We start from the raw sequence: 24200 nt of genomic DNA on the forward strand, positions 1-24200 counted from the left end.
TTCAGAAAGTGGTTTTGCTCCTATTCCCAAGCGCAGACAACGAGTTTTCTTTCTGTTGCCTGGACTTGTCATTGAGAAGGCTGGCATCATCTGCCAAACATATTTGCAAGTAAAATGTCCAAGTGGCAGGAGAGAGGCCAGGGAGAGGGACAGCTAGACGTGGTGGGCTGTGTCAGACAAGCAGGCTGCGGGAGCCCTCAGCCCTCCGGCCAGCTCTTCTACAGTGCATAGAAACCTGGCAGCATGTCTGCCTGCAGGGCCTCCTGCTACCTCTCCCACAGCACCTGGGGATGGGGCTGCCCTTGAAATGGCCGCAGCCAAAGTTATTAAGCCAGAAATTGTCCTAGCAGCGGCAGTACTGCAGAGTGGATCAGGCTACAGCTGCCCCGACTTCACATCTTGTCAGGGCCACATACTAGTTGGGTGTTGCTCTGGACAAGCTACTTTTCTTCTCTGCACCAAAGCTTTCTCATTTGTAAAAGGCAGATGATAATAGTATTTATCCTCAGTGTTGTTGTGGGAATTCAAAGAGATAGTGTAGGAAAATTGCTTAGCATATATCTGCCACAAAGCAAGTGTACAAATAAAGGGGAGCCTTCATTGTTCAATAACTATTACTCTGTTCTGGATATTGGAGTTCAGGTCTAAATTTTCTTCATGGACTGTGAGCTCCTTGAGAGGAGGAGGCAGGTCCGATTCCCTTCTGTATCCATTCATCAAACATCTGTTTGCAGCCCAGCTCTGTGCCAGTCACTGTGCTAGGGGCCCGGCATCCCGCCCCCCACACACTGTGCGGGTGTTGATGAATGGTTAGTGGATGAAAGGGGAGGATTGATGGTCAGGTTACAAAAGGTACCTTTTATTGAACAGCACTGAGTGCTAGAGCAGCGCTTCTCAAACTTCAGTGTTTGAGAACTGCCTACCTGGGAGTCAGATTCTGATTCATCCAGTCTAGAGGGGGGACTGAGAGTCTTCATTCCCAACACGTTCCCAGGTGCCCCTGCTCTTGCTGGTCAATGAAACGTGCTGTGAGTAGCAAGGCACTAGGCGTCTGTGCCTTACCTCACTTACTGATAGCAAAAACCTTCTGAGTTTAGAAGTGAGGAAAAGTGAGTTTGTAGGGGTCGAGCAGTTTATTTATGACAGCTGACCAGTCTGGAATCAGGGTGGCCTACCTCATTTTCGTCTATTGAGCTATATTGACTCCTTAAGACCAGAGGTTCTGAAAGCTTGCTGCACATCAGAAATCACCCAGGGAGCATTAAAAATCCTGATGCCTGGGGAACGGGAGGGATACCAAGTAATTCTAATGTGCAGCAAAGTTTGGGAACCACAACTTCCCAGCATAACCTCATCCAAAGAACAAAAAAGGAAGGAACCTATTCTTCAATCTCTCTAATTTCAGGTACCAATCACAGACTTTCAGAATTTGGAACCATAGGCCTCTTCATTATTTTACAGATGTGGAAATTGGGACCTCTGCAGGTTAAGATACTTGCCCAAGATTACCCAAATCATTGACAGCAAAGTTAGGACTAGATAGAATTCAGACCTCTTAGCTCCCACTTTCCATGTGCCTCCTGTTCTAACCAGCTGTGAAGGTGACAACCCACATGGGTCCTGTCCAAGAGAAGGATTCCAGAAACACAGGCTATTCACTGGAAAGGCAGCTTCATGCTCTGCCACCAACCAGAACTTCAGAGACTTAAAAGAGACCTGGGGGCGGTGGGTGGAGAGGGGGGCCCTGGGGAACATCATCTGACACCACAAGGGCAGGGAAGTTTTCCTTTACAATAACATCCTGCCATTCTTGAAATGATAGCATGTGACAGATGATCCTGTGAAGTTATAAGGGCTTTAAAATTCCAAAATGAAATGTATAATCCCATTATGGTAGGAGCAAAATTAGTGGCTTGATTCAGTACAATTAACATTTATTGTCTTAATCATGACATAATGTCAGTTTCACTGGATGCTGCATGTTAAAGATATGGGGACTGCAAATATGTACAGTCAATCTTTTTTGGGGGGCTTGACATGACTCAGAGTTGAAGAGCCCAAATCTTAGCTGTTTCTATGTAGCTTTCCCTTACAACCATTGAAAAATTAGCAATGTGGCGTGCCTGTACTCTTAATTGTAACCATCTATTGAGCACTTATTCTGTGAGCACTGCATTATCCCCTTGTGGATGTATTCATACTTAATCTATATAACACTCCCCCCACGAGGCATCCCATAGCAAATAGTTTAAAGGGGTGTGTGTGTGTGTGTGTGTGTGTGTGTGCTCGAGTGTTCTGAGGCTGGGAACATCATGTGGACAGGCAGTCAGAGATGAGAGGAATATGATCTGGATAAGTGAGTTGGATGGGAATTGGGACAAATTCCGTGTGGCCTTATGGTAGAGTTTAAAGGAGCAGGTAGGATGAGTGGAAGAAATGAAGTTAGGGATCATGCAGGGAGTTGCAGATCATGCAGGGAATTGCATCCTGTGCTAAGAAGTTTGGATTTTTACCCTCCGAATCAGTGGGATCCATTGAGGATTTTAAGTAGGAGTGAGAGATAGTCTCATTTCCATTTTAGTAAGACGGCACTCCGACTGCAGTATGGAGATTAGAGGGGGCAGAGCTGGAGGGAGTGTCCACTTAGGAGGATGTTGCAATACGCCAGGTGGCAGTGATGGTAGCTTCAATTAGGGCAGTGAGAGGGAGCACAGAGAATAAGCACATTCAAGACAAATTTCTAAATCCCTGAGGTTTGGTGATTTATGGGATGGAGTGGGAGGGGGAGGAGAGAGAGGAGAGAGAGATCAGAATCAAGGTCTATGGCTGGACTATTGTCTTGAGCTGAGAGTGGTCCTGAGAAGGAGCACATAGGGAGGAGGGAGAGAGGCTCTAGAGGGAGGGATGTTGTTAGACAGGTTTATGATGAGCTACCTATGGCCTGTGCCAGGGGAAATGTCCAGTAGGAAGCTGGAGTCCTGGAATTCTCTTTATTGATCAGAAAAGACCCTAAAGCTGTCAACATTTTGTAATCTTATGATCTTAAGATAAATGTCTAAAAGAATGACAGCTTGACCCCAATCATAGGTTGGTTGTCCTAGCTTGGAATATGACTCAGGACAATCAGCTAAGAAACAGAGGCCCTGTGGGCACTAGGACAGTTAAGAAGACCTTTTTTTTTCTTTTCTTTTTAAATATTTATTTATTTATTTTTGAGAGAGAGTGGGGGGGGAGGGACAGAGGGAAAGGGAAAGAGAGCCTTAAGCAGACTCCGCACTGAGCGCAGAACCCAACACAGGGCTCCATCTCACAACCTGAGATCATGACCTGAGTTGAAATTAAGAGTCAGATGCTCAACTGACTGCACCACTCAGGCGCCCCAAGAAGACCTTTTTTTCTTTAAAATCATAGCAAATGAGATAGTCTCCCCGATCTCTTTGATGGGAGTTGTCTCACTCACTCTCTCACTCATTTGAAAAACCTGTTACTGAGCACTTTCCATGAGCCAGGCATTGAGGATACAGGATATGGAAGAAGGTCCCTGTGCTTGAGTACCTCTGGGGCTAGTGGAGAACACAGACACACGGACATATGATTAAGATTCCATGTTACAAGCAGAAGGAGAGTTGGATGTCAATGTTCAGGACCCCCAGATGTTCTTAGACTTTGGGATGTTAAATATTGCCATGGAAGGGGCACCTGGGTGGCTCAGATGGTTAAGCGTCTGCCTTCGACTCAGGTCATGATCCCAGGGTCCTGGGATCAAGTCCCACATCAGGCTCCCTGCTCCGCGGGGAGCCTGCTTCTCCCTCTGCCTCTCTCTCTCATGAATAAATAAAATCTTAAAAAAAAAATATTGCCATGGAATAGAGGCAGATATTTGTGGGATGGTTTTCAGTTTTGAAACTGAAACTTTGATGAATCATGCAAAACTCACAACTACGGAGAGACCAGGACTTCCAATTAAATTTTGCAACTGTTACATTTTTTTTTTACTTTATCATTATTCTGACTCCCTCTGTGTCTTTAGGAAGGCCACCTCCAAAGTCTATTCACTTGATGCTGTGTTAATGGTGATGCATATAAGGAGAAAGAATTATTGTAGCAGAGGAGGGCTGTACCCAGTTCTGTCTGGGGCAGAAGAGCATAAGGTGGAATCAGAGAAGGCTTCCTGGAGGACGGAATGGCACTTGCATGGGTCTTGAAAAATGAATTGGACTTCGTGGTGTGTTAAAGAAGGCATCCTTAGCTTGTGCAGATGCCAAGGGAGCAGAGAGAATTTTGGCATGTTGGTCGGGGAGGTGAGGAGAAGCAGGATTCAGATGCTGGGCAGCCTTGAATGTCATTCTAGGGAGACATGTGGGCTTGAAGGAAGTGGTGAGGAAGAGGCCATACATGCACGTGCCCATAGGGACCAAGCAAGTACATAAAAGAACAAGGTGGAGTGACCAACTGTCCCAGTAAAAGCAGTTTCCTGGGACACGGGATTCAGTGCTAAAACCAGACAAGTCCCCGGCAAACCAGGAAGCGTAGGTCACCCTAGAATGAGGCCAGGCCTGGGAGACCTGGTAAGTGCATGTCCACCCCTCATAGGACCTGTTCACATCAGGAGGTAGCTCCCAGTGCTGCCATATGGGAATGCAGAATGGTATCTCTGGATCTTCCAAGTAGCCAAGAGAAGCTGACAATTCAAAACTTTATGGAAAAGCTACTGTTTTTTAAATGTTGACCAAAAAGTCAAATGTTTTATTTTTTATTGTTATTTTTTTTATTTTTTGTTTGAGTCTCACTGACACACAAGTCACATGTTTTAAAAACACCATGCCAGCCCAACAAAGCATTTCTGTGCACCGTCTGAGTGCCACGGACTGCCAGTTTGAGGATCTCAGAGCAAAATGTCATAAGCAAAGCCTCCCATATCCCACCCTGTTCCTGCCCTGAGGCACGTTCAGAAAATTTTCATTATGCAGAGTGACTTCAGTGATCAATCGTTTGGCTTCTTAATTTGATGTTCTTAACCAGATTTTGATGCTGGGCACAGAACGTAATCGATCAAAGAAAGGATGAATGGTGGTAATAGACACCCATTCAATTTTTTTGAAAGATGAAATTTGTGCTCAATGGCTTGTTCTTGCCCAAATCTGGATACCTATGTGATGAGGAAGATAAAGCATGTGCATCTCAAGCATCAGCCTTAGTTTTTAGTTGAGGTCCATTTATTCTAGGTATCAGGACAACCCCTTGGCTGAGATAGGAAAAGAACCGTCACTTTATTTGTAGGGAACTTGGAGGTCAGGGGCCAGCATTTGGAGGCAGTGAAGAATGGTATATTTGATTTAACACTGTGGTCAGAACAGCTGGGTTCTAGCACCAGCCCTGCCACTTTCGGCGGCTGTGTGACCATGGGGAAACCACCCAACCTTTCTGGTCCATGGCTTCCCCATTTGTGCTGCAAGAAGACTGGCTTGCAAGGACTCCCAAGAATCACCCTCCCCATCATCTCTCTAATTCTAAGCTTTAACATTGGTTAGAATTTTGCTAGGATTTCTCCAGGCTTGCCACGGTGATAGAGTCAGCAGGGGTTTTAAAGAACAAATCAGCCCAGACAACTGTGACATCTTTTTTTTTTCTTTTCTAGATAGAATTTGTAGATATGGGGTTGTAGTAAGTTGATCTGATATCTGGGCGCCACCAGGCCAGCTCTCCCGATGGCATTTTTATTGTGTCATTTGATCTTTCTTTAATTGAGTGTGGATTAGAACACAGGGGTGGGAGCTGGGTACCGGAAGAAAGCATTAAAGGCAGGGGCTCTGTGGCTGGGGAGCCTTCGGCTCCAAGGGGGGAGGGGTGGAGCAGGTGGGGGAGGACCTGCACTCATGCCAAGCTGCAGTGTCACCTTTATTAATGATGACGGGGAGAGGGAGTCAGCAGGCAGCTAATGCGGATTGCAGAGGAGTAATTGGAAGGTGTTGTTACCATTCCAAAGGACAGGGAAGTAGAAGTGGGACAAATGGGAATTTAAAAGGAGGGAGGTGAGCAAAGGGAAAGAATGAAAAAAAAAAATGGACTATGATGTCATTTGGAAAATTGCAAACCAATAAATCAATGAGGTATCATTGCCAGGGCAGAAAGGAAACGGCCTAAGGAGCCAGCCTGTCGGGGGAGCTGGGGGCTAACAGGAAACACAAGATCAGTGGGCAGTGCAGTGTCCTCATCAGAAGGTCAGCTGGAACCTGAGCCCCACGAATGGTCTTCCACTCCGTTCTGTCCCCTCTTCCTTGAGGCTTTTTTTTGCACACGAACGACATCAGAAGGAATGCTCTATCCAAAAGGGCTTTACGGAGCTCATTAATGTGAACCCTTGGAGTCAGCTTTTCAAACAGTTATCTCTGAGTTCAGCTTCATAGGATTTTTTTTCATCATTGGAATCAGCTTCATAAAAGCCAGAGCATGATGATTCTGCCAGTTTTTACTGTTAACAGATGAAATTGTACTCTCTTTATAGAAATGAAGAGCAAGGACTTTTGGTGACTTTCTTTCATTCTCAAGACCTTGTCAGCAGAACTGGCCCGAAGGCAACCCAGTAGGCAGATGCCTGCGTGGCATCCCATTACCTGCAGGTGGAGGTTCAAAGCCTTCAGCCTGGCATTCAAGGCCCTTCCAGTCTGTCCCTCTGAATCTCTCTCGAGATCTCCCTCTATGAACTTCTGCTGTACCAAAACACTCTGCTCATTTCCACCTCTGCGTCTTTCCTCATCCTGTTCCACATACAAAAGTGGGACAGCAATTTCTCAGCATCTCCACTCTCCCTCCCCCTCCCTTGCCTAGAGCAGACATCACTAATCAATCAACACACTCTTACCTGCTGAGCTAGGACTTGGCCTTAGTATCATTTCCCACACAGTTCTTTAGGCATTTACTATCAGTCAATCAAATTAGCCAAATTATAAAATGAAATGTATTTTCTATTATAGATCTAAGATGTCCTTTCCCACTTTTATCTTAATCTCTTTCAATCACTTAGTTCCTCAAACCCCCATGTTCTCTGTGAAATTTTCCCTGAACATCACAACCCACAAAGGTCATTCCCACTTCTTACAAGCCTAGAGAAAACTTTCCTTGTAGCACTCATTTTGCACCTGTCATCCGGCATCACAACATATATCTCTCTACAGATCAGAGTTTCTCAACTTCGGCACTAGTGACATTTTGAGCTGGATCAGTCTTTGTTGTTGGGGCCAGACTGTATACTGTAGGATGTTTAGCAGCATCCCTGGCCTTTAAGCAATAGATGTCAGTAGCAACCTTCCCCTCTCCCCCAGTTATGACAGATTGACCTAGTTGAGAATTACTATAGTGATGGATAGATTGATAGAGAGAGAGAGAGAGAGAGAGAGGGATATTCTTTCCTATACCCTGAGACCTTCAGTGTGTAGTAAGTATGTGATATAGCTCCTTATAGATAATAGCTGCTGAGTAAATATTTGCTAACTGATTGATTAACTGGGAGTGAGGAGTGAACAACCATTCACTCAACCTTTCTCCTTTCCTTACTCAACTGTAGGTAAAGGAGAAAAATCCTTCCCTAATGTGGATTAAGAATTACACATCAGTATGTCATTGCTTCAGTTGAGCACCGTGGAGCTGAGCGATCAAGGAGGTGTTGCAAAGAGGCCACCTCCACACACACCCAGTCCATTATTATCATACTTGGATCCAAGGAGCAGAACATGCTGGGACCAGCAGGTCACTTGCAGCAGGGTCAACTAGAACCATTTGGAGGAGGTTGGGGAGGTGTTAGGAGACTCCTGGTTGGAAAGTTGGGCTTGAAGTTTAAAACACAATTGTGAGACAGAGACCTTCTTCACTCTACTTCCTTCAAGTAAACACAAGGGGTAAACTAAAGCAATCCTTTTATCCACAGAATAATCACCCCTCCTGAAAACCCTCTTTCCTGGCTGCCTGGTTGTCTGTGAACATATTTGTCTGCCTCCCCTCCTCTCTTTCAAATGTGGAGGCTTTGTAAAGGGAAACAAAGGGCAGGGAGAGATTGTATAAATCATCATCCGCAATGCAGTTCTCCAGGTCCACAGGGAGGTTTAAATCATCCTCCACAAGTCAACCAAAAGCTAACTCCACACTTCCCCAGCTGATCAACAAACTGTTCTGGTGAACCAGAAAGAGGGCTGAGGCTGAGCATTGCAAGACAGCTTTCTGAGTGCCTCTGGTGAGCCAGGCTCTACACAGGACCCCTGCACCTGCCTTTGACTTCGTCCTCACAGCAGGGCTATACATAGTACTAGTATCCCTGTTTCAGAGATGAGAGGAGCAGGGCCAGAGAGATCAAGCAACTTGTCCAGAGTTGAGGGCATGTTGAAGAGAACTGACATTTGCTCCCAGGACTTAGGATGCCCTGTCCAGTGCCTTCCAGGAAAGCTGCTTCTGGGAAACCAGATAAATTTCCTAGTATGTGGCATTGATGTTCCACTCTGAATCCTTCTTGGCCTTAACACCCTAAGCAATGCAGAAAATGGAGCAGTTATCTTCAGTTGAGACTAAAATCATGGGAGACTCATAAACCATAGAGCACAGTCATTAAGAGAGCTGGGCCTGTCTATGTAGCTGTGTGTCTACCCATATCAACTGGTCTATCTCCCTATATAACCTGCCAAGCTAGCTCTGCGCACCCATCCATTCATCCCTCCATCCATCCCTCCCTATCTGTATAGGCACAAGACATTTCTAGAATGTTTCTTCATATTCGAGACCTTTATTGAATTGAGTGGAATATTGAATGTTCTCTGTATTCAAGGCTAGTTAGGCAGGGAGCCCAGTAAGGTAAAATGTTGTGTGCTTTTCCTTTCTTCATTATACTTTGAGGTTAATTTTCCTATTACTAAGATTACATCATGTTTCTAAAACAATAGCCTTCTGGGGTCAAGCTGATCTAGGCAAGTCATGTCACCTCTCTGCTTCTCGGTTTTGATCTGTAAAGTCCACATGGTTTTATCAAGATCACCTGGATGTTGGGAGGATTAAATGAGATAAAGCATATATAGTGTATGGCCCATAGTGAGTGCTCAAGAACTGGTGGCGGTGGTGACCATCAGGATACTTTTTTGCACAGTGTCTGACTCATAGATGTCCAACTAATATTACCTTCTCCTTCTTCCAGTTCTTTTCTTCCCTTGTCACAACTCTATAAAAAGTCCTCACTGATGGATAAATAAAGGGCTTAGCATGCTGCCTGATACACACTTAGCACTTTAAGTGATAGTTCTTGTCCTGTAGCCCACAGTGCCTTCTGCCTGAAACATAATATCCCTTTGTGATACTTTTTCTGTTGGAGGTTGATCTTGGTGTCCTACTTAACCTTGATGCAAATGTTTGCAAGAGAAGGCGAGGGGCTGCTTAGAATACTCATCCAGAGCCCACATCCCAGTGATGCTCCTGGCTTTGCTATTACCCAGGGAAAAATGAGCTGAGGACAATACCATATTGTCCAGGACTCCAAAGAGACTTTTTTCCACAGCCTTTCCTGAGGCATTTGGTGCAGATTGGAGGACCATCACTGGTATATGTGCTGAGAATAAATCCTTGTTTCTGAAACTATTCTTACAATGGCATTTGTGAACTTCCCCACCCACACCTCCACAAATTCTATTAGAAGTGTTTAGAAAAATCACCTTTCGTTCAGTTAAAAACTGGGGTGTCCTGAATGATAGCCCCTTCCTGGCAAGCAGGTTTCTCAGGTCCCACAGATGCGAATGGCTTTAATCAGAGACTGGGAGCCACTGGAGCAGGCTCCTCTCCATTCAGCTCTGAATAACAGGGAGATGAGCCCACTAAGCTTGAAGACCGATAGGATCCGCATAAAACCAGAGTCCACTCTCTTGCCTGCCCAAGGAGGGCCAGAGTCTGCTATAAAATAGTCATTTAGTGAGAAGCATTTGCTGAAGAGTGGTGACACTACGACGAATAAGGAAGAGTCACCATTGAAAACATAATTTGCACTTTTCACAGACTCATGACCCTGGGAACAAGTCCAGTACAGTGTCTTGGAGATGGGCTTGTGTGGTAAGACGTGGAAACCGCCTCTTTAAAGAGGGGTTCTGGAAACATACAGCAGCAAGAGAAAGCTTTTTAAAACCCAAATCAATGGCCTCCTTTTGCACTTGGAGGAAAAGCCAAACTCTTGCCCCTGACCCCCAAGGGCTCACAGGATTTGGCCCCTGCCTGTCTCTCTGACCTCATCTTATACAGTGTCTTCCCTCATTTCATACTTTCTAGCTATGCGGGCCTTCTTTTAGATCTTCCAGCATTCCAAGCATATTCCCACCTCAGGGTCTTTGAATCTGCTGTTCAATTGCCCTGGAATGCTGTTCTGCCATAGTTTTGCATGACTGACTCTCATTATTCAGATCTCCACTCAAATGCCAACTCTCTAAGAGGCTGCCTTTGTCTCCCCTATTGAAAATGGTTTCTTTCCCACTCCATCCCTATCTCATTCCTTGGTGATATGTCATTAGTAGCAGATATTACTGCCTAAAATAATCTTACTTGTGTACTCACTCGCTTCTAGTATGTTTCCCCATCCCTGGCCCTCTATCCAATGGGGATGAGAGCTCATTAAGAACAACTTTTGTTACTTTCATTCCTGGTCGTATCCCTTGCAACTAGAACCAAGCCTGGAACATAATAGGTGCTCAATAAATATTTGTTGAATTAAGGAATGTGTGAAAGAATGATCTCACTCTGGCTTGATCAAATATAATTTAAGATAGAGTACACTCAGAAGTAGAACAAAAATTCTTTCATTTCTGAACTCTCTTAAGGCAAAGATGGTCTATACATGAACTTAACTTTTCAGAGTTTGTGTGTGGAGGTTGGAGTGGTCATTTAGAGATGGGGAATACTATAATAAATTCAATCCCTCATCTAACACATATTTATTGAGCCCACACTAAGTGGAAGTTCAATTCTAGATTCTGGTGATAGAGCAATGTATAAGTGGACAAAAATCTCTCTCCAGGTGGAGCTGACAGTGCTGACATGGGAGACACAGTGGATTTATGAAAAGAACACAGGTTTTGGAGTCAAAAAGATCCAGATTTTAATTCCTGGCCCATCATATACTAAATGTCTGTCTAGGCAAACTGCCTAATGTCCATACATTTCACTTTTCTCATCTGTAAAATGGGCATAAAGTTGACGTCATGAGGTTGTTGAGATGAGTCAGTGACATGATGAACGTAGAGTCCTGAACACAAAGAATGAATGAATGGAATTTCCTTGCTTTCCATCTCCCCTTGGGATCCTATTGTATCCTTTGGAAGATTTACTTTATTATTTTTTTTTAATATTTTATTTATTTATTTGACAGAGAGAGACACAGTGAGAGAGGGAACACAAGCAGGGGGAGTGGGAGAGGGAGAAGCAGGCTTCCCGCCGAGCAGGGAGCCCGATGTGGGGCTCGATCCCAGAACCCTGGGATCATGACCTGAGTTGAAGGCAGACGCTTAACCAACTGAGCCACCCAGGCGCCCCTATCCTTTGGAAGATTTAAAGTGACCCCACACCACAGAGCCACATGCAGAGGCTCCAACAAGAATCAGAATGTGTTAGTTTCAAAGGAAGTATATGTTACCAATTGTCTCCTCTTCCAGCCTTGATTCAAAGAAGCCTTGTTTACCCCTCCCTTCCTGCTCACTCTCGGAGGAGACACCTGTAGTTCTGGCCCTAGTGATGCTGGGTAGTTGAGCCATCATTAATGCCCACAGCACCAGACAGGGGTGCACGCAGCTAAGTCTACAAGAGTTGTCATGTTGTACGGATGGAATATGTCAGAGCGTATCCAGAATATACAGCATCCAAGTGGCACTTTTCTGTTTTCCTGTGATGTTGTGCCTTTGACATGGAGCAGGCCACATGAAACCCCGGGATCTGTGCCCATCAGGAAGCTGCCCCTGAAAGAGGGTGACTTGGTTTACTCTATCACACAGCAGGATCCCTGGGGAACCAAAGAACACCACTGCACACAGAGACAGGCACATCCTAAAGCCAAACAGCTGGGGGAGTAAGTTTTTGATGAAGACAGCTGTATTTCACACTTTTGAACAATTTGGGCACTGTTGTCACTCTTCCCACCTGCCTGCAACTGTCCCCAAATAAAAGAAACCTCCCAGCATGCCCTGGTCCAAGAGGCTCACATTTGATTTACTTAACAGCTGGACTTTGGGCATGTTGTTAACCAAGGCACGTTCAGAGTCAAAGGGCACTGAGCTGTGATTGGGAGCACTTGATGTGTCCACAGCCAGTCATAGGTAGGTGATGTCATCATTTCCCTCACCCAGGTCAGGAATTTCAATGAGCTAATCTGCATAGTTTCTCTGGATCACAGTCAGCAACTATGACAACAATAATAGCTGATAATTATCGAGGTCTTTCTATGTTCTAAGTGCTTTTTGATTTAATCCTCACCCACCCCGTATGAAGTAAGGAACATTTCTATCCCCTTTTACAGATGAGGACACTGAGGCACAAGACTCTGCCCAAGGTCACACAATGAGGAAGAGATAGAGATAAGATTTGAACTCGGACTGGCTGGCTCCGAGGCCCCCACTCTGACATTCTACATCCTGGTGGAACCAGGTGTAAACTCTTTGGAGCCCAGCCTTCTCCATCCCACTCACTGCTGCACCCTGACACCCAGCGCAGTGCCCAGAACGTGATGGTTGCTAAGACAGAACAATACACTGGTTTCCCCAAAGATCACTACACACTAGAATTCCGAGTACCTGACAAAGCTCTGAGATAAAGGGGTTTTAGAGTCCCTGTTTTTCCTAACACAAGAGCCTCCCACTTCCGGTCCTGGATCCACCACACAGACAGTGCCAATTCCACTCAAGAATTAAATCTGTTACATAACCACATGGCAGACGTGGGGGTGAATGGAGAAGCCACCTGAGGATGGCATTTGGCCACTCTTAGTCTCCCAAGGAGATAAATGGCCTGAGAGATAGAACTTTTCATCTCCTTTTGAGCCTCCCTCGATATGAAAACTTTCCTTCATCTCCTCTCCTTGGCGCTTTCTATATTTTATTTTATTTTGGCCCTGCACATTATTTGAAGTTACTATAGCAACATGTCACCAGCTGGTATCGCGTAGTAATGTTGGCATTTAGGTAGCAAGCTCCCAAAGTTAGCTGCTTCCCTCCTTCTGTGAGCTCATCCCTCCCACAATTTCAGGTGAGTGGGGGACGCATCTGCAGCAACCAGGCCCCTCTCCCCCTTGGTTGCTTGGTTTTCAAGGCAGGGCAAACCGATTGCCTCTTCCTGGTCCACTCAGCACCGCTGAGGTCTTGACTGTGTGTGAGTGTGTGTGTGTGTGTGTGTGTGTGTAGGTGTGTTTGCCTTAGAGGTGGTTAAATAGATATGTTTAAGTTGGGTGACGTGCACCCAACTATTGGCCTTATCAATATGAGGATATGATGATGATTTTTTTTTTATGCAAAGGAGCCAAATGATTAGGGGAGGGCTACTCTCCTGATCCTAATCACCTAGTATCCCAGCTAATGAATTTTAATCACAGGATACTGGGTTTCTCTTTTCTTTTTTGCCATCACACAGTGAAGAGACCCTGGCTGTTTTCCTTTGGAGCTTCGGTGCTCTCCCAGGTGTGCGAGACCTCTCTCCATACTGATGCGCTGAATTAATTAAGAGGATTGATTTTCGCGGATCGCTGAAGAGGGTTCTATGTGGCAAATAAGCCCTGCCACTCAAGGCATTAAGTAGCCCCTCATCAGCCAAGTGCCTGCGATGATTGCACTTATTTTTACACGTTTGACCTAGTTTCAAACCGTGTCTCTTCATGCTGTGATTCATTAGCTACATTTTAAACCGCCCCGAACGGAGCCGAGGTGACTCTGCCTGGTTTGTGGCAGTGTCTCAGATACAATTTCTCTCCAGGATTTAAGATGCAGGTCCCCATGGTATTCTGTTTCAAGAAGCAATTTCCCATCCAGGCACCCGGCATGCTGCTTGGCTATGGATGAGTGGCTGCCTCATGCCTTGATAGTAAATATATGTCACCTATACAGCTTCTGCCAGGGATGGGAAGAGGGGGATTCTCACCAGCCTGGACTGCAGGGGACCCCTCCACCCTGCTGTCCCCCATGCAGTACTCAGGCTTGTCCGTGTTGCCGACAGGACTGGGAGATTTGGCTCCTATGCTATAAAGTTTGAGCAACGTCAATGTGAGGAGTATCTGAGTTGCTAGTCACTCCCCCCTCCCCATTCCTCTATCTCTTTCTAAACATTTAAAACATGGTGGATATAGAAGTAAGGTCTCAAACTCATAGAAAGGGAAGGCGGCAGGAAGCAAAAGGTGGATTGCCATGTTGAAGATATTACTGAAAGAAGGATAAACGTCAGAGAGGCATAATGTTATTCTATCATTCTCTCGTTATGTGACAAAGAGGGGTTTTTTTTTTTTGCTTTGTTATTTGTTTTTTAGTATAAATGACAGAAAGGAGCCTTTTCTGAATACGAACCTGCTGCTTGCGTCTCATGCCATTTCACTAATCAATCGATCACATCAGTGTGATTTCTGACAGATTTGGTGCTAAGGCGGGCTAGACACCAGAGTAGGAAAAAAGGGGTTCTTCCAGACAGATGTAAAACACTGTCCTTTTTCATTAACAGCCAAATGCAGGCAACTTGTCCAAACTTCAGTCACATTGCACTACAAATCGTGCTGTAAGGCACTGAGCTGGATTTTTCTATGTGGTAGTTAGAAGGAAGAAATGAACAAGCTGGTAAAAGTAATTTTGATTGGCTGGTGGACTCTGACACACTGAGCAGGTCCTTATAAAAAATAGTGGTTTCTTTCATAAAATGGTCACTTTCTCTAGATGGGGACTAGGACCCTTTCCCCTTTTATTTTCTTTTAAAATGAAGCATGGAAGTTTCTCTAAACAAGGCTTAAGACAATGCAGCCTTTTCAAGGTAATTCCAAGCAACTTGATCTCTGAGGTTTGTTTTTTGCTATTTTTCCCCCCACTTCAAATTCAAATCAAGCCATTGGAAATAACAAGCACTCCGTATCTATGCATTTGGGGCAGCCTGCAGTTCTGACAATGGTAGATTTTCCAACACACACACACACACACACACACACACACGCTCACAATCCGAGGACTCATTTAAGCCAAAGCTTTAAAAGTAAACTATTGTCCGAGAGGCGATAGCATTTTCTCTTAGAAGATCATGGATCACAAAAAATAAAACCTACCCAAATCTCTTACCTTGAAGCAGTAGAATTACCTGCAGAGATGTCCTCCTTTTCCTTGCAAAATGAGCCAGGCTTTGGCCAGCAGCAGAATTACTCCAAAAGAAGGAATAATGGGTCCTTTATGTTGTAATTTTCACTGTTTATATGCAAGAAGTGTAGTGGGTCTGCTCACGTAGGAATAAATAAAAAGCCGAACAAACTGCTCGGCAGCTACCATGTGAAAAGAAAAGACCTCTAGTGGTCACAGGCTGAATTCTTTGAGGAAAGGAGAGAAGAGATGGAGGGAGTAGAGGAAACACACGTGTGTGTGCGTGCACACACACACGCACACACACACACACCTCTCGAACTCTAAGATTTCTCCTTTCTGCCATCCAGCCTGGCCAGAGGGATACACGATGGTTTAAGAGGGACCTGGTTAAGTTAACAGCGATGGTGGTGGTCTGTCTGGTTTGAAAAGAACCAATAATTTCACAAACTCATCACCACCCCTTGGGGGTCTGAGCAGGAGAGGCTTTGCCTCCCTGGATGACCAGGACGGTTCACCTCAGTGTAGAGGCTCTAGGTCCCCATCAGCATAGCATCCTCACTGTTGCTCCCGAGAGTCCCAGCTTTACGCTTTCTGCCAGCTTTGCATGTTCTCTAAACATTTATGGAGTGTGAGCGCGCTGGTGGCCACCAGCAGGCAGGGCTGGCTTGCTGAGTGTATGACCTGGCCTGGTGCTTAGAATGGCACCTGGGGCTGTCTTGAAATTCTGAATAATTTTTAACAAGGACTCTTCATTTTCATTTTGTTCTGAGCCCCACGAATTATAATGCTGGTCTTGCTGACTGGGAAAGCATGTTATTCCTAATATCCTAATTGGGAAAAAAAACCTTTAAAAGCAAATGAGACTCCTGATCTCTGGGAGTTACTTTTGGGAATGTGAACTTGAGGAACATTCAGTTATCCAAAAGACTTCCTGTGAAGGAACACAGAAGGAGCTTCTTGGGACACTGAGGCTGTTCCTCCACCACTGTAACTAAACTGTAGAGCAGTAATCTACAAGCAGATGTATTTCTTTTCATATGTGTGTTTTATATACATATATATTTTTTCATATGTGTGCTTTATATATATGTGTGTGTATATATTATATATATATATAAATATATATATTATTATTTTTTAAACAAAAATAGCAGTTTGTGATACCAAACCCATTTTCTTGGTTCACACATAATATTTCCAGGCCCACCTCTCTGGTATGCCTTTTGTTGGACACCCTTTAGCAGTAGGGTTCCCTGGAGAGGCCTGCATCACATTGAGCAGACCATCTTCCACAAGCCTGCCCTTGACCAAACCTAGTGGGACTGCCTTTGACCAAGATGGCAGCCCTATTGGACTCTTGCAAGAGACAATCTTGCGTGGCTCCTCTCCCCTGGTGGATTTATGGTTGGTACCTCCTTTACAAGGTTTCCAGAGTAGATATCCCTAAATGCTGCTTGCAGACACTAGCCTAAATAGAAAATGTACCCTGATACAGACTGATAAGATCTGGGAGGGAAAAGGCAGAAAGGGCTGTGTGATATATTCTGGTACATGAAGGAATGTGGTTCTTGCTCCTCTGATCCCCTGGAGCCTTCCAGACCCACATCTTCTCCACATCCTTGCACTGATTCCTTTCTTGTTTGAATCCCTCTAACACTTGGTCTGCTTGGCAGATCAAAGGTCTTGTACATTTTCCCTCACGGATGTTAATCTTCCTTTCCCAACTAGATCATGAACTCCTGCAGAGCAAGGACCACCTCTTCTCATCTCTTTTATCCTCCAAAACCCTTAACAAGTGCTGGTCCCTGGTAGCTACTGGCTTCTCACTAGCTGATTCATGATGGTCCAACAACTGATCCCTCTATAGAGAAATTCATTGTATTCAAAGCATTAGAGGAGACTTTTGATCCATATCTGGGGGTAGATATGGGTGGATTATTGTCCCACTTTACAGATAAAAGAATTGGGGCTTAGATATATAAAATTATTTATCAAAAAATCAAATATATCCTGGATCTTTTTTTTTAAGATTTTATTTGACAGAGAGAGACACAGTGAGAGAGGGAACACAAGCAGGGGGAGCGGCAGGCAGAGGGAGAAGCAGGCTTCCTGCGGAGCAGGGAGCCCAATGCTGGGCTTGATCCCAGGACCCTGGGATCTTGACCCGAGCCGAAGGCAGAAGCTTAATGACTGAGCCACCCAGGCTCCCCATCCAGGATCTCGATACAGGCTAGATCTTCTGACACCAATGCAGTGGTCTTTTCCCAAAGTACAAGCAGCTGGAGAAGTGATGGATCAGGCTCTATTTTCTATACCTGGAGCTTCCACTACAGTCCTAGTCACATAATAGGTGTTCAGTAAATGCTTTTTGAAGAACGAGCCCATAAACGAGCCATAAGGAACCATTTCCTCATAGGGAAGTTTCACTTGCTGATCCAGTAAGCAGAGATTCTCCATCCTTGGGAGCCTTTTTATACTTGCCTGAGATGGTTGAGGTGTTTTCCAGTCTGAAGTCAAGGAATTGGGGAAGATCAATCTCATGGTGCTCTCTCCACTATTTCATGGCATTTTTTCTTTATTTCTTACAGAGTCACTTTGTGGCATGTATGACAGCCATCTTAAACCAGATGGGTGACCAGCACTATTCCTTCTATATTGAGACCTTCCAGACCAGCTCTGAACTTGTGGTGAGTCAGCACAATGCTGGGTGGGGGGCAGTGTAGGGGAGACATGTTACACTCTTGGCTCTTAAGAGTGTAGCGCAAGAAGGTGTCCCAGTGGACCTTGTGTATATGTGTTTCTAGTTTACAAACATGTTCATGTGATTCCCTAGTTCTGTTTTCCATTTAGGCTTGTGTTTACCGCTCCTGAAACATGTCTTCAGTCCCTGTCAGAGATGAAACCTGAATGTCTAGTCTAAATATGCCTCAACAAATGTTTGTTGATGAATCATGGACGTTTGGGGGCTTAAGAGCATGAGTGATAAAATCACACAGTCTAGGATTTGCATCCAGGATTTGTCACTGGAAAGCTATGTGATCATGGGCAAGTTACCTCTCTTAAGCCTCAGTTTCCCCATCTGTAAAGTGGGGATAAATTATTTATGTCATAGTGTGGGGAAGGGGTTAATGAGAGCACAGTAGCTCTCACATATTAAATGCTCAGTAAAAGGTAGCTATTTCTATATTATGATCACAAATACATGGGGGAAGTTGGCCTTTGAGCCCCCTTGCTCTTCTAGCCTCTCAGGACTCATTTGTTACAGAACAGTCTGCACGTGGACTGTGGCCTATAGGTTCATAGCTCTGTAGCAGATGACTTATCAACATAAAGCCCAGCCCAGGCTGTCCTGGGGGTATAGCAGTCCCTTTGCCCTCAACATGGTCACCTCCGTCATTGTCTCCTTACTACTACTAGAATTAGGAATTCTGCTGCGGAGGCTCACTTTCAGCTCTCCTTGGAGTGGCCAAGGGAACTAAAATTGGCCCAATCTCAGAGAGTGGCCCATAAAAAGGGAATTATTAGGAAGCCAATGTCCTACTCTTTCAGCCATTCAGCAGAGAGATGGTGTCCTCACTGGATCAGCATTGGCAAGAAATGTAACCTTTTTCTGGATACACAGAAAATAAAACAAAAGGAAAGCCAAATAACCCAGGATTTTTCCCTACGTTATCTATGTCTTGGAGCATGGAAATAGAAAGATTAGATTCCTAATTTTTGATCCTCAGTGGAAGGAAAGGTGAGAAGAAAGATAGAAAAAGGAATTCTTACTTATTGAACATATATACTCTGTTGCTAATTCTCACAACAGTATGACCTAGGAATTAGTGGTCACATTTTACAAGTCTACAATCTGCTTGCTCAAGGCCACATAGCAAGTATGTGGCAGAGTAGGATTTGAACTTCTCTCCTAATCCTTAGAGCATGCTATAGCTTCTCATTCAGAAGCTAGGTTTTTCATCTATGAGCCGGAGGCCTTCTCTGTTCCCATTTGAAGGGAAGGAGCCTGTGATGATATCCGCATTTCCCCAGGTGATATCAAGGATGAATAACAATACTCGCCATTGTCATGATCCAGCACTTAATGAGACTTACAGTGGGCCAGGCTCTGTGCTGAGCATCTTTTAGACAGTGTGCACTTAATTTTCATAGTAACTCTTTGCGTTAGATGTTATCCCCATTCTGCTGATGTGGAAATTGGGACTTAAAGCATTGAGGTAATTTTCCCCAGAAGCAAAGATTGCTGAAAAGGAACCAATCTCATTTCCAGAATTTTGCAATTTAGCTTAAAGTAGTGATTTTAAAATTATATTCCTCCCATCCTCACTATCCTCTACCATAAACACACACACACACGTCAACCACAGCTATTCTATTTTTACCTATTTTATATATTTGGTTCTGAGTAGTATTTTCTTTGGACAAACAATTATGCTGTTAAAATAATTTGAAAACCACTAGCTTAAGGAAAGAGCTCTAAATGGGTTTCCTATGGATTTTAACTTTTCCTGAAAGCAGACAGAGTATGATTTTGCTTCTTCCAGCTCAGGAGTGTCCACATGCCAGGGGTCTTGGTCTTGGTTATCTGGATTTGTCTTAAATTTGCAGTCTCCAAAGATGGAGCACAAGCTTGTCTGCGGCAGTATCTGCTGGAGTGTGTTGAGGTCCACTCTCAACCTCTTCGAATGAGAAGTTGTGTTTCCTCTAATCTACCCATGGATGTGTCTGTTATATATGAACTAGCTGTGTTTACAGTGTACTGATAATTAGGTGGTCATGGTAATAACTTTTTGCTACATGACCTGAGATGACTTCACAAAGTGTAGAATATTTCCTTCTTAAATACATATTTGAGAAGATGATTATAAAAATGTGACATCAATAAATGCATTTACTTCTTTCCTCCCAGAGACAGAATTACTAGTGCTTTGTTTTGAGAGTGTTTTCACATCCCATAGTCACATTCCACTTGTATTTGTGAAACAGTCTTCTGGTAACCAACGTGAAGCTTCCATTTAAAAATCCACTGCTATTGGTTCCATTGGATTTATTTAATGAATGCCCTTTCCCTTTCTGCCCCTCTAAAAGTAAATAATAAAGAAAAAATTTAAACAGCCAACAAGGTCTGGGTCCTTCCAGTCAGTTCCTATGAAACAAGATGACAGGTGTGTTTTGCTTTACAATTTCAGGACTTCTTGATGGAGACATTCATCATGTTCAAGGACCTCATTGGGAAAAATGTGTATCCTGGAGACTGGATGGCCATGAGCATGGTTCAGAACAGGTGAGCGGCCGCTTGTCCCTACAGCTGCATCACCCCAGCAATCACTTAAAGGAGCACTCATGGAGACAAGGTGGGGATACTTTCTCCCTGGTTAGATGAAAACGTGTAGCGGAGTCTTTCTTTCTACTTTTAAACCCTAGGGAACTCCACACCAATCTTGAATCTTCTTTTTTAAAAAATATTTCAGTCCTCATGACTTGGTATATACTGAGCTGGCTACCTCCCACCTTCTCCATTCTTTAAATACCAGTTAAAATAACATACTTTGTGGGGCACCTGTGTGGCTCAGTCAGTTAAGCTTCTGACTCTTGGTTTTGGCTCAGATCATGATCTCAGGGTAGTGAGATTGAGCCCCGCATCAGGCTCCCCTCTCAGTGGGGAGTGCTTGGGAGTCTCTCTCTCCCTCTGCCCCTCCCCCAACTCTCTATTTCTCTCTCTCTAAAATAAATAAATAAATCTTAAAAAAAAAGAACATACTTTGTGAAGTCTTCCCTAAACTCTTGGGACAGTAGGTCAGCCTTATTAAAATTATAGTATTTTAACATTTATTCAAAATAATAAAATATGTTTTGTGGCATACAGTAAAGTAAGTTTAGGAAGCATGGGATTACGCAGTTTTGAACAGATTTCTGTGCTGCAGGACTTCTTAGAGCCTTTAATATGCTGATGGGATTCTCTGAATGGAGGATTTAGGATACAGAATTTCACAAATGTATTTGCTAGTGGAACCATTTGGTGTGCATATATGTATGTCTCTGTGTGTATATATAATATCAGTTAACATCTCATAGGATTCCAATGTAACCCAAGTATAACTCAGATCCCACATAACCCAGCACAACATTAGATAAAAGTAATTATAAGCAATTTCAGTCTTTAATGCTTTCTCTCAAATAGTATCATCTCATCAAAATGAAATTCAAATTATAACACTCAGCAGTATTTTCTGATATTCCCTTTCTTCATTTCTCTGGCTCTCAGTATCACTCACATCCCATGCTTTATCCACATTTCTCTTACAACCCTATTCTCAATTCCTATCCACAAACTCCTTTAAAGCTGAGTCTTCTTGGCCCCTTCCCCTTTTTTTCCCTCTCTCACTTCCCTTTGGCTTCATATATTTTTAATCCTCCCCAAGAAAGGCCCTTCACTTTACACTGGCAAGAAGTTTTGTCTCTCTCTACCTATTGCCTTTGTTCTATATCCCAGAAACCAAGAATTGGCTGGCAAATGGAAATATTCCTAGAGGGTGGAAGAAGAGAAGTTGAAGAGGCAGAAGGAGAATTCTTCTTAGTAGGAGGAAAAGAGCAAAGACTATAAACATTTATGTATTAATAATTTTGTCATTGGATACAGTCTGAGAATTTCTATCTCATGTATGCCTAAGAGCTGACTCCAGTCCTGGGTGGCCTCCATCCCTTACCGTTCTGTCCTCTAAAAAGCTGTTCTTCCACTAATTTGATGCCTAAGTGCCTAGCCATGTGACTCGATAGACTCGCTTACCTGCAGTACTCTCGGGGCCAACTTTAGGGGCTGGTGAAGGGGAGAAGAGTTTTGTCAAGGCAGAAAGAAGTTTCTGGCTTGCTGTGCAACAGAACTTATGGTGGGAGGAGAAAGATCAGCCCAGCAACAAAATGTCAGAATTCTCAATCTGGGCTAACCTTGCCCTGATTCTCCATGTTCACATCACACAGATGGGAGTCTGGATTTTGCAATGATTAAAGTGTTGGTGGGAATTAGGCCCAGGTCACATGACAAATCAGAGACAGGCCCCTTCCTACCCCTATGTCAGGACCAGCTTTCTGGGCCTGTACCCTGTGCAGTTGCCTAGGGCCCTGCACTCTAAAAGGCTCCACGTTTGCTTTAATGCCCTCCTTTTGCCATCTTGAAATTCTTAATAATTTTTGAATGAGGAGATTCACATTTTCACTGTGCACTGAGCTCAACAAATTATGAAGCTGATAGTACCTTATGCCAATGTTCAGTCATCTTGTGTTACAGTAGTAGCCAGCTCCTGAACTGTATGTGAATCCTTTTACTGTTTGCCAGCTGACCAATAATGTCTTCAGGTTTTGCCAAAATACATGAAGCACCCATGTGAGTCCTCTTCAACTCACCTTGTGCTTTGGATATATTCAACTATTCACTGTTATCTACCATTTCATTTTTCTATGACTTTGCGTAAACTATTGCTCTCCTCTCTTCTAGACCAAACTCAACATGAAAGCATCCTTCAAATTCTTCACCCTGTCATCTCTCCTTTGTGGATGCTTCTAAAACTCTCTCATGGTAGGAGAATGTGTTTTCTTCTCCGTATTTCCATACATGCCCATATTATGGCACTTATTCCACTGTGCTATAATTGTATCTTCGTATGACTATTTCTGCCACTAAAGAATGGGCTTCTTGAAGGCAAGCACTATGTCTAATTTATCTCTGTGTTTCCAGCTCCTAGCACAAAGCCTGACATTCATAAATACATATAATGAACTCTGTGTATCCAATAGCTATTTACTGATTAGAATTTTTAAAGAAATCTAGTTCAAATCTGCCTAAGTAAAAAGAGAGTTTATTAACTCAGAGTTACGTCTTCAGGCATGGATGTATCTAGGTGCTCAAACAGTGTTGTAAGAAATCTGTATGTCTATCTTTGCTCTTTTTTTGTTGACTTCATTCTCAGGCAGCTGCTCTCTTTGTGGTGGGGAAAATAGGCTCTAGAAATTCTAGAGATATGCCTTGAATTAGCAAGCCCAATAGGGGTTGAAAGAAAAGGTAGAACAAGTGTCCTCAGGCTAATCCTCAAAGCTCTGGCTTAGGCTACATGCCCATTTATAAATTTCTGTGGCCAGGAAAGTGAAATTTGCTATTTCATCAGGCTTGGGTCACGTGATTCACTTTGCAACTGGGAGGCGATTGTTCCCTCTATCCAAACCGCAAAGCCTGGGAGCAAAGGGCGGGGCGGGGGGGGGGGGTGGCGGTAAGGGGAGTAGTTATCCAAAGGAAAAGTCTAGGAGTTATTACCAAAAGAAGAATTGGATGATGGATAGGCAAATAAATGCCCAGACATCTACCACTTATACAAGGTCAGGAGGATGGGAGCCCAGAGAGGCTGGAGCCCTGACCTTCTGAGCTGCCTACAGTCATCTTGGAGGAAGCATGTAGAACAGTCTGGAGGAACATCCCCTCCTGAAATCCCAGCTAGCTATGGACTTTGGTCTTTTTTGGAGGGATAGGCCCCCAGAGATGATATAATAATCCTTGGTTTCTTTGTACTTAGAAAACTACAATATAATTTTCTAAAGGATCTAAGAAAGCAGAATTGTCTCCTAAATAGCAATATTTGCATCCCTAAGGCTCAGCTAAGTACTTAAGTCTCTACATTAAAAAAAAAAAAAAAAAGGTAGACTCAGAAATACAGTTGGATTTCAGACTTCTGCCACTTCTCTTTCTTGGGAAGTCATTTAATCTCTTGGACTCTCAATTTCCTGATCTGTAAAATGGGGATTATTTATAATGTTCATTTCATGGTATTTTTTTGTGAGGATAGAATGAGTTACTCCTTAACACAATGCTGGTACCTCAGAAAACTCATT

At 43.9% G+C, this 24200-nt stretch overlaps 2 protein-coding genes across 3 annotated transcripts in view; one reads left to right on the forward strand and one right to left on the reverse strand.

The window, feature by feature from the left end:
• INSYN2B (inhibitory synaptic factor family member 2B) overlaps nt 1-15482 on the reverse strand; it is a 120901-nt gene extending 105419 nt beyond the window's left edge. Inside the window, exon 1 of the mRNA XM_032403692.1 lies at nt 15306-15482. The gene's annotated coding sequence lies outside the window, so the exon portion shown is untranslated. The remainder of the gene's footprint in view (nt 1-15305) is intronic.
• Nucleotides 1-24200, forward strand: part of DOCK2 (dedicator of cytokinesis 2) — a 475105-nt gene that overhangs the window by 366190 nt on the left and 84715 nt on the right. For both annotated transcript variants that reach the window (XM_032403689.1, XM_032403690.1), the window contains 2 exons: nt 17912-18010; nt 20513-20607. In XM_032403689.1, the coding sequence (XP_032259580.1) occupies nt 17912-18010; nt 20513-20607 (194 nt within the window). The remainder of the gene's footprint in view (nt 1-17911; nt 18011-20512; nt 20608-24200) is intronic.

The sequence above is a fragment of the Phoca vitulina genome, unplaced genomic scaffold (genome assembly GCF_004348235.1).
Source record: "Phoca vitulina isolate PV1807 unplaced genomic scaffold, GSC_HSeal_1.0 scaffold6, whole genome shotgun sequence".
NCBI classification, from domain to species: domain Eukaryota; kingdom Metazoa; phylum Chordata; class Mammalia; order Carnivora; family Phocidae; genus Phoca; species Phoca vitulina.